Source organism: Atractosteus spatula, chromosome 3, assembly GCF_055471065.1.
Source record: "Atractosteus spatula isolate fAtrSpa1 chromosome 3, fAtrSpa1.hap1, whole genome shotgun sequence".
NCBI classification, from domain to species: domain Eukaryota; kingdom Metazoa; phylum Chordata; class Actinopteri; order Semionotiformes; family Lepisosteidae; genus Atractosteus; species Atractosteus spatula.
Window position 1 is genome coordinate 62,667,462 of NC_142708.1, and position 11,308 is coordinate 62,678,769.

General features: G+C 43.3%; 1 protein-coding gene across 1 annotated transcript in view; it reads left to right on the plus strand.

Moving 5' to 3' along the window:
* mapk4 (mitogen-activated protein kinase 4) overlaps window positions 1-7,568 on the plus strand; it is a 29,467-nt gene extending 21,899 nt beyond the window's left edge. The window contains exons 5-6 of the mRNA XM_088910415.1: window positions 180-381; window positions 5,666-7,568. Coding sequence (XP_088766541.1) covers window positions 180-381; window positions 5,666-6,443 — 980 coding nt within the window. The 3' untranslated portion in view covers window positions 6,444-7,568. The remainder of the gene's footprint in view (window positions 1-179; window positions 382-5,665) is intronic.
* Window positions 7,569-11,308: the final 3,740 nt, after the last annotated feature.

Genomic DNA, 11,308 nt, shown 5'->3' on the forward strand with positions numbered 1-11,308 from the left:
ACAGGTGAGAACTGGCACTGAGCAGGGTAGAAAAATTGTCCTAACCAATGGAAATCTGTGGGAATAATTTTCAAAACATTACCTTACTGCATATACATGTTTGGTGTTAGGTGTCTTTTCAGATTTTTCCCTAACGAATAACTTGAAGGACATTTTTTTCTGTTCTCTTTCATCACAAGCTATTGATTTCCTGGAGTGCATCCTGACCTTTAACCCCATGGACCGGCTCACAGCGGAGGACGCGCTGATGCACAGCTATATGCGGCAGTACTCCTGCCCAGAGGACGAGCCCACCTCCCAGCACCCCTTTCGGATTGAGGACGAGATTGACGACATCCTGCTGATGGAGGCCAGCCAGAGTCAAACCTCCAACTGGGAGAGGTACAGCACCCTGGGGTGCCTTGGCGGGAGGTGTGAAGTAGGGTGGGAGGAGACTTCATGGCTGTCTGATCAAGCACTTAAGGGAAAGCGGGACAACTCAGAGCTAGATTTACAGTCGCTGTTCCTCCCACTTGTCATCTTCCCCTGACAGCAGCAGTCTGATGTCAGCTAGGTTGAGTGTTGATGAAATCCCTTTCTTCTTACAAACGCCCTAATGTGTTCGGCGTGTTTTAAAGAGAGGAAGGAAATTGTTCCAAAATGCAGCAGTAGTGGAGGAGAGAAAGGGCTCAATGCTATTGTTTCATTCCTCCATACACACTAAGAGCCAGATTCAGAAATCAGCAGTAGTCCTGCCCCAAGAACTCAGAAGGGAGAGCGATGTTAGACTGCTTGCCAAGTGACATGGACAGTGGTTACAATCTAGTCACATCTGTAGACACTTTTCATCTCTGAAAGGAGTCTTTAATTCAAGCTGTGGTTTCCTATACCTATTGTGGCTATTATACTGTGTTTCCACAACAGTGCAAAATTTTTGACACAGGTTTACGAATCTGGGGAGTCCTGACATGACCCTGGAGCTGCGCATATTTGTATCATGGGCTTTTGGTAGATACTGTATTACCTGTATACTCTTTTTTTGGGGAAATCAGTGTCACCACTGCAACAAAGTGATACATTAATCCCCTGGGTGTGTTTTAAACACAGACATATCAAAACAACAGTGACATTCACTGCTCAGGCAACATCTGAGCACCTGTCAGGTAGGGAAGGTGTGTTAAACAGAAGAGCCCCAGTTTTTTATTCGCTTGTGTAGACTGCACTATGTTGTGTCTGGACTTCCTCATGGTAGAGTCAGTATAACAAATGCCACACGATGGCAGATGGAAAGAATCAGTTCTTTGATCCATTTGATCTATTTTTTTCTGCAACACTCCAACAAAGAAAAGAAAATTGCTCAGAGGTAGAAATTGTTCAGCACATCGTGTTCCTTACTTTCAGTGTGAAATTGAGTTTGCCATTTGAATATGGCGGATGGAACATTTGATTTATTTCTCTCTTTAGGTCTCTGTCTCTTTTCTTGAAATGTAGGATTCTTATTAAATGTTTTGTGACTTCCAAGTCATGGCACTGCCTGTAAACTGTAACTGTGTAATTGTAGGAACAAAGTGTGAAAGGGCAGGCAGAGAGTTTGATGCCAAATTGAAAAAGAAATACCAATCGAATCACAAAGGACCAAACAGGTTTCCTGAAAATCAATGCAATAACATTTTCCAACCTTTATCAACAATGTCGCTAACTGCCTTTTTTATAAAGTAAATGTCACTCAAAAAAGAGTGTGAAAAGTTGCAGTGTGGATTCTAGATATGTTCAAGGTGGCCTGAGCTGCATGTAAGCAAGGTGATACATGCTGTTATAAGCAGCGTTCTCTGATTAAAGCATTGGTCCAGTCAGTGATGAGCTCTGTAATGTTCCTTAAAGATGTCATGTGAGACCTAGAGTAGCAGTGTGCCAAGGAACTGCTCTTTGTGTGGCAGGGCTGTTGTGGAAGCCCACAGGTTAGAGGGGTGCTCAGCCCTGAGAGCACAGTGTCGTTTCTTGAGCCAGCCTGCAGCACTTCCTGGTTGCAGTCCTTGGTTCCTTTTTTAACGAGGATCACTTGTCTTTGCTGACCATGTCGAGAGTTACTTATATAAATCCAAGTGCCAAAGGAATGAATTGAAATATAAAACAGTGCTTATAGTCATGGATAATGATTTTAAAAGGAGGATGGAGGGCCGGTTCACATGTCTGTCTGTGTGTTTAAGAATATTGCATGCTGAAGGTATTTGCTCTTTGGCGGAAGTACAGACTATTCTGACTTTAAGGCCTGAGGCCTGTGGAGTTCTGTAAGTCTGAGGTCCTGCAAGAGAATTTGCAACTGCCCTGTTGTGTGAGCTGTATTCATGTATGTATGCAGCAGCCTGGAGATGGAACAAGTACAGGAGAAGAAACAGACTGCTACAGATGTTGTTAAAACTGGTAATTACACTTTGTAATTAAGACTGAGCACAGAAAACTCTACCAGCCACTGAGAGACATGTTATAAATCTTCTGTATATGGAATTCCTGAGTTTCCGCATGTAATTACACCAGACTCACAGACATTTTATAATTAGCAGCTTTCCTACCCCATTGTAGTTGGAAATTTCTTAAAGAACCTAGTTTTGCACTGATTAATCCTGTGTGACTAACAGAGAGGCCATCTTCGGCTTTTGAATTTATAATTCCTTCATGCCAGTAAGGTTATGCTGAAGGAAAATAACCTACAGGGCCTCCCATCTGCTGTCTTTCAGACAAAGTTATTGGTATAAAAAAGCATTGTGATTAAATCTTTTTCTACATTTTTGGAAGTATTTGGGAGATTTCAGACAACAGAAGGCAACAGCTATCACGTCTTGGTAAGAGTTGCAGTGAATGGATGGTGCTTGATTAGCAGGGAATCCCACAATGTTCAGATCATCAACACTCCATACAAGGGGGAATTCTGGACAAAAGACTGCATTAACAGCTTGAATAAGATCTCTTCTTTGCCTGGTAGGCGAGCTTCACAAGCTTTCCAGCAGCATCGTGGCTCTGTCACATGTTCTTACTTTATGCTGCTCGCAGGTTGCATTGCAGGAAAGAAATAAATCAGATGAAAAGAGAATGAGCTGAAGGTGTCACTGAGATGATAATACCGCTGATTCCTCGAAGAAGCTACCAGGGCTGTCAGTCTTGATGAAGTGTACCCGACAGGAACAGTTTTAAAAAAAACATGAAAATGTGATGAAGATCCGGCTCTCTGACCCACCCACACAGCATCCTGGAGATTTAATACCATGTTATCCTGGAGACTGGAAAGCTTCCTGTCCTTTGGTGTTTAGCAACGCATCGTGGAAATGACACTGCAGCAGAGAGGGAAGCAGGAGCACTTCCATTTTGCACTGAAGAGTTTAAGACAGTGTAAGAAAGTGGTGAGTCTTAGCTTGCATGATCAGGACTGTGTATAAAGGGCCAGACCATAGCATACCTTTCCAGAATGTGACCAGTGAGGGGAGGATATGGTATCAAATTAAGGTGTCTCAGAGTTCCAGTACCGGTGATTAGTCTGAATATGGAATTCCAGGTTCCAGTTTTCATGTGGGGTGGCTAAAAAAAAACTTACCCAAAGAGACACAACCCCCTGCTGACACTGATACACAACACAACACCTTCACTGACACTGGCACACACTGTTAGTGTGCTGAACCTGCTTGAAGCCATTTTGTCCCTCAGCTCCCCTCTGCCCTAGAAACAAACTGTTAGTCCTTTAGTCTTTTCTGTGTTTTTCTCTTTCATGTAGGCTTCTACACTGCCATTTTGACAGTAGGCAGCCAGAGTCCAAAGTTTGTCAGGAGCCTGGAAGCCAAATTCATCTTTGCTGTGTCTTTCGATGTCTGATTAGCCCATCTTCCCAGAATTCCCTGGTGTTTGGTTTAAAGTGAGCCGAGTTTTGCCCTGGCTGTTAATTGAAATTACTTCCAAACAACAAAATGGTAGTCAAGGCTCTTCCTGTGCGTTCACAAAGACATCTTCTCTGTCACACTCACTGACTGGGCTCACCCCATAGAATCACAGGACACTTCCTCCAGCTACATAACAATCGATGTGCTGTTGAAACATGTAGTGGTGTCTGGTGTTTGATACTATTAACTATTCTCAGTTGAGACGGTGAGAGGATAATGGAGACTTTATGCCCACAGACCCCTTGGTCTGGAACTGTTTCCAATTGTTCCTGGTGTTGCTGAACCAGCTGAAGTGGCCAAATGCTTTTGGCTTGAGACTTTAAAGAACAAGATTCGATGACCAGAAAGAGTAACAGAGTTGGACACTTCCTGTTTTTTAACAAATGTATTTATGAAATGTATTTCCTTATTTATTTATGTATAAAATGCAAAACAAAATGTCAGAATGTTGAGTGTAAACAGCTATGGAGAATTTCAAGATTTTTGTGTCTGACGAATGGTATAAATTGAGCTGAAAGGTGTTTTATAGAGAAGTATTTAAAGTATTAATTTGTCCAGAAGAATCACAATTGTCCTTCCTCCCTGATGTTCTCAGCCTTAGAACTGCTAATTCTTTCCTGATTGCAATACATTACCTCAGTAATAACTGAGGCACAAAAGAAACACTGCACTCAAGTCTCATGGATGTAATCAAATATTTTAAATGTAGACATCAAGCAAAGTCACGGAACAAAATAGATCAAAGCACCATTATGAGCTTTTCCATATGAAATATGACACTGTCCAAGTGAATGCTTTACAAAGTTAGCAGTGTATATGACCTTCCTGCATATTTACACAATTCAGGCAGTGTTGATGCACAGACCTGATCAGCCTCTGGACAGGCTGCTGTGGGATATTCTGCCACTCTTCCTGTGCAGCTGCAGCCAGCTGGTAAAGCCTGGCCAATCACAATTGTCTCCTGTTGATGGAGTTTTGAGCTAGTCCCACAGATGTTCTGTTATACTTAATTTAGGAGAAATAATTGTAGCAATAACTTAATGCTGTTATCTCAATGTTGTAAAGCTGTATTCCTAACTTGTTGAAATTATTTTGATGGTAAATCAAGAATATCCTCCCTAGCTTGTAGAAAGAGAAAAACTCTTGGCTCAAGGATCTGGTCAATGCATGCCTGAGCCGTTAAGCTGTATTCAATGTTTGATACTGTTGTGTCAAAATAGATTCCTCCCCCATCACCCAATGCGTTCATGTTCCATTAAGTAACTGTTCCTAGACTGTGGTTAAATTTTAAAGTAGTGTAGCTTTTTTGCATTTCCGACATGTTTACTTTTCCCAAACCTCCATTTATTAATAAGACAAAATTTATATTCTAAGAGGCATAATGTAAATTACTATAATGGGTAACAGGTGTAGTGCTTGTCTCCTAGAAATTCTGCATAGTTCTCTGATTTGAGTTTGTCCCAGCAAATGAGCTACTGCCGCATCACTGAGTTATTAATGGCAACTACAGTATACAACTTAGTGGTAGAAAAGGGCAGTGCTAAATGTTTTCCAGTAAGTACAGGATTTATTCATAAAATTACATGAAAATACAGCCTAGCATTTCCCCCAAAAGAAAAGGGATAATAAATGAAAAATTCACAGCTATCAGGTGACTCACTGGTTTTAACTTGATCTGTTCCTCTTGCAGGTACCAGGCCAGTCTGTCCTGTGACCTATCTGGTGACCTACCTGTTTTAACTTGACCGCTTCTTCTGCAGGTACCAGGCCAGCCTGTCCTCTGACCTAGAGTGGCAGCAGCGGGAGAGAGGGTCCGAGGTGGAGGTGCAACGAGACCCTCGCACAGGATCCATGCCCATCCTGGAGGAGGTGCAGGTTGACCCCCGCAAGTATTCCCACAGCAGCTCTGAGCGCTTCCTAGAGCATTCTCACTCCTCGCTGGAGCGCGCTGGCCCCGGGGACATGGATTGTGGCCGCTCTTGTGACTACAAGGTGGGCTCCCCCTCCTACCTGGACAAGCTGCTGTGGCGGGATGGCAAGCCCCACCACTACTCAGAGCCCAAGCTCATCCTGGACCTGTCCCACTGGAAACGGAACAGTCTCCCTGTGTCTGGAGAGGGGGGGAGGGGGAGCAGGCTGGAGGAGCCCTCCACTGAGCCGCCCTCCGACCTTTTCCTGGAGATCTCCCGCTGGGTGGAGAGCACCCAAGCCCGGCTGGAGAGCCCCAGCCCGCCGCCTTTGCTGTTGCCAGCCCCTGAGGTCCAGGACGAGAGTGGTAACGGCCAGCAGCAGCCTCCATCCTCTTCCTCCCAGACGGCCTCGGCCCATTTCCTCGCCACTTCCACCCCGGCTCGGCAGCTCACGGACAGCGCCGAACCCCAGTTCGACCTGGATGTCTTCATCTCCCGGGCCCTCAAGCTGTGCAGCAAGCCGGAGGACCTGAATGAGAGCCGGCTGGCCGAGATTAATGGAGCTCACATCCCCGAGCGGCCGGCTGACATTGTGCAGGCCAAGGTCTGCCAGAAGGACCGCTGGTAGAGTGACCATGGGGTCAGCTGTGAGGCCAGGTCATGAGGAATACTCAATCCTGTCCTAGAAGCTGCAAGCTTAAATCTAAATGCACACTTACATCGAGTGGGATGACAACAGTCCTCTTGGATCTACAGTGGCGAGATGAAAGGCAGATTTTCTGAAAAGGATAAGGCTGTTCTTAATGGGAACTGTTTTTCTAAAAAACTGCCTTTCATCTTGAAAAAGATGCAGATGGCCACTTGCGAAATGTACCGAATGATGTAAAAGCTTGAATATGTATTGCAAAGCTAGAATGCATTGGTACAAAAACAGACAAGGATTAACTGTGAACAAAGGTGATTTCAAATCGGACTGCTCTTTTTGAACTGATTGAATACCGTGAGTTCGTGGAGGAAAGGAAATGGTAATGTCTTAGCTGCTGCTGAAATGAAAAGTGATGGTTTTGGAATCAGTACTGTAATAATTATTATTTATCTTCATCCTCTGAGCACACTCACCCATGATAGCAGATTGTAAAGTGTTCTAACGCCTTTCAAATGGAAATGCACCCTCACATGCAAAAACAAAAGTGAAAAATTAGCGATTGTCCTTCACTGAAGTGTGGTTTTTGAAGTACATTAGCGGGGGGGGGTTAATGTTGTGATGACTGCATTACTGCCCAGATCCAGTGCTTATTCAGATAAGCAGAACCTGAACCTGATTGTGAGTTCGTCTATCCTACTGAAATCTTCATTTGCTGTGCAAACGCATGGGGAGATGAATGGGCACTATGCGGTTTAAGTTTGCCAGATAATGACTCAAGGCAGTAAGCAGGACTAATCTAACAAAATGTGTTTTGTGCCTTTCATCAAATAGGTAATGACTTCTTCCTGTTTTCTTTTTTCTTCCACTGGTCTGCATCTCATTATCAGTTCAATTCTCCTGCATTAGAACAGGTTACAGGTTCAGTTAGTGGTGTGTTTAAAGAGTGGTGCAGCACACACGCAACTACTAACTTAAACAGTAACAGGTTTAAAGATGAGCAAGTCTTTCTCTTTCACTGACATCACCTCTGACATCCTCACTAATGTAAGAGCTACATTGTTTGAAGCCTGAATGCAGTGCTGGCACAGTGATATAAAGAACACAGCAGCGAGTTAATGAGTACGTCTTTATTTAGATTGACTGGTGTACACCTTATATAAGACTCTGGTGCTGTGCCAAATGTGTTCTTCAGCTAATTCTGGATTGTACTGACAATATTTATAATTGTCATCTTTTATTAGTTTGTTCACAGCTGTAAATAAACTAGGCCAAACTGGCATGCAGGCTGTAGCTGCTACTTGAACTGCCAGAGGCTTTCAGAACACCTTTGTGGCAAACCTTTCCATAAACAGCCAGCACAGCACAATGCTGTGTGCTTTTTTGGAAAGGAATCTTGAATTTTAGGAGCAGAAAACTGGGGGCAGTTTGCAGAAGATTGTCACCATTTTAAATTACACAATAAATTTTATGAAAGATGTCAGGACAGAATGATTCTGCGTTAACCAGCAGGGGGAATTTAAATCAGAGCCTTGCCTTAAAATATTTCAAATGGGATCATTTAATTTTGATGCTACCAGCCACACCAAGAGGCTAAACTGTAGCCTCTGAACACAGCACATTTGAACACCTTTAAAAACCCAGGGGAGCAGTGTCACTCTATCAGGCTCTCTTATACTTGATAATCCTATAACACAAGCTCGTTATACTGCCTCAGATGTAGCTGCTAGGGGCAGTCTAAGAATTTGTTTGTGTGCCCTGTTGTGCGTCTCAGATGAACTACTGTTACTCCCCAGTAAGGAGCTCATGTAGCAGTTCTTCTAAAATTGACATAATCTTAATTCTGTTACAGTTCTGCATCAAATTAGAGTTCTCTCACACTGTCATTGAAAAATGCAAAAAAGTGTAAACAATTCAATATCACTACAAATTATTATTGATCATAGGTAAATTCCAAAAGATTTTAATTGCGGACTGTCATGTTGGGGAGGTTCTGTGTAGAAGTTTGTGGAACTGCAAAATGCCTCCTTAACCTTCTTGTGCAGTTGAGTTGCGGGGAAAGCTGGCTGTCACGGTTATTCTTATGGGGGGTGGGGAGTAAAGCTTTTGTGAAAATGTATTGCATTTGACCTTTACGGATTCTATAGGCTAAATTAACTGAACCTAGCGCCTGAGAATCACAATATTCCTGAGAAAGGTCAATCTTTCATCAAATGTGGCTCTGGTCTGTGTATCATTTCTCCATGGGCACTGAGGCCCTGCCTGTCAGCCCGCTGTGAGGACAGAGATGCTGGTGCGTACTGCCAGTTTTGTTTTGGCAGAAGCTGCCCTTGTCAGGAATCCTGCTGAAGCGAAGCAGGTTAGCCAGCTTTGTGTTTGCCTTTGGGCATCAGTTTCATTACTCACTTCACAATATTTATGTTAATAGGTCTCCTGCAGCAAAACCTGGTACAGCTTTGTTACAGCACTGTCTTCCCTACGCTGTCATAATTAGGGTACAGAGTTTGTTTTTATTGCTTCTTGGTCTGCTTCCTTCAGTCTATAATTAAATCTAATTACACCATATATTTGCTACCTAAAGGCCTGATTTCTAAATGCATTCTCACGTGAGATGAGTTGAATCCTGCAATAGTTTCCTTGTGTGCACAAGTTAATCATAGGGATTTTGTATGAGTCTACAAAAACAAGGCAGGTGTTTGTGACTGTCTGTCTTGTTTCAGACTCCCTCTACCCTTATCCAGCTCTTGCTCCTATGTTCTACAGCCCTTGCAGAGTCCTACATGCCCAAAGATAAGTGTACCCTCCCCTTGTGGGGTTATCACCCGGAGAATTAGGTAAGGAAGGACCTTGAGGTAAAACAAAGGAAAGGGTTTTGGTTGGTGTCTGGCTGCAAATCTGAGGTCTTTACCAGCCTTTGGAAAGGCAATGACATTTATTCTTTTCTAGGTCTTTAGGACTGTCCTCAAGACCTGATGCCTACATTGTTGACTGCTGGGTCGAAAGGGTGGTTTGTGCGCCTTTAACAATGCAAGTATCAGCATCACGCCAACAGGCAGCCAAGGCGAATTGCTTTGTAGGCAACTTCTGTTTTGCAGAGATAATGCTGAGAGCTGAAATGCAGAGGCTGAGTATGAGCAATGGCCTGCCATGGCTTTGTGGAAAGTCATCTAGGACTTGGCATGGCGCTGGCTGAGGGGGACTCCGGGCACATGCCGCATGTCATGTGAACGGCTCAATAGGAATGTTCTGCGCTGCCTCAGAGTCACGCACAGGGGCAAAATTATTTCTTTACACCCACTCTACAAAAAAGTTGAGTCTCAAAAAACTCTCAAATGGATGCCTGGTGCTGAGTGTTCCCAGACTCCCAGTTTTCCCAGTGGCCCAGACTCCCGCACTTGTCCACTCCCACTTCAAGCTTCCACTTTAATTCTCCAACATCGCGCAAAGTCCCACGGTCTTGCACCATTAACCTTCTGCTTCAAATCTCGGGATTCAGCCTGTACACCTCCCATCCCCAACCCCAACCCCCCCCCCCCCGCAGCACGATTCTGCGTTGTAACAGTCTCTTTCAGAATGATAATGTTGATAAAGTGTTAGGTTACAAGAGCTCCACTGTGGAGAATAGACCCTACTGAATGTCTAGCATGACCAATATCAGGGACACCGGCCTCAGGATTCCATGACGAGACTCTCGCTTAACTCAGATGGGGGACTGGGTCAAGGAATTCAGTCTGCTAGTAAAAGATCATTAGTTTCGCCAGAAACATTCTGAGTGCTGGAAGGTGCAAAGAGAATGCTGATCCATCTCGGTCCCAGATGATGAAGCTTGTCAGAGCTTTGACTTCACTGGTTTTACACAAAAAACACACTTTGGCTGATCCTATTTGACTCCTCACAGCTGGGATTGAAGGCTATTTATTAGATAAAGTAATAAAGTAGATATAATTAACAACTCCATCACACTCCATACATTAAAAAGCAAAAGAACCAAGGCTGTCTGGACTTTAATCACACAAATCACTTCTGTCAGCACAGCTTTCTAGTGGCAATTTATTATAATTGCTATTTTCTAACCAGGTTGTAAGTACCCTGTTTTTAATGTTACAAGGGAAGATTTCCTGTAAAAAATGAAGCAAATGTTTTAAATTAGATTGTGAGGCTCTTCTTCTTCAGTAACAACAGAAAAAAGAGTTCCGCAAACTGCCCCTTTTTTAAGCTACTAAATTTCTGAAAGATTCAGCCTGCCACAAAACTCATCTTAGGCTGTCACCTGCCTATAGCAAAAATAAAATGCAGACATTGGTAAGGGTAAGGTGAGAAAGATGGTTGTTTCTGTAACCTGGTCTTCCTGTGAAATCCTTGTGTCAGCTGCACATTATATGTCCTTTGGACACACCTGGAGATACCAAATTGGGCATTAGGACACTTCTACCCTGCATGGCAGGGTACTATATATACAGTTAAATATATATACATATATACTGTTATATACAGTAAAACACAAATTCTGGCTTTGCTCTCCACTAAAGCTTTGTGGTTCAGTAATCACTACATACATCATTTTGTAAGCTGTGCTCCCTCTCTGTCAGGTAATGTTGTATTTATGTGAGTCCTCTAGGATAAAGGTATCAACCAGATATATTACTGATACAGATAATTCAGAGGTTGGTACTTTCTGCAGAATTTGCTTTTGAGATTCAGAATTAGACTTGAACAGAATGAAATTCATCCCAACATGAGAATATAAGAAAGGTTAAGAAATGAGTGGAAGCCGTTCAACCCATCTAGCCTGTTTGGTGGTTCATTGACCTGTGCTTTACTCTTCCCAATCTGTTCTCCGTTTCTTTATT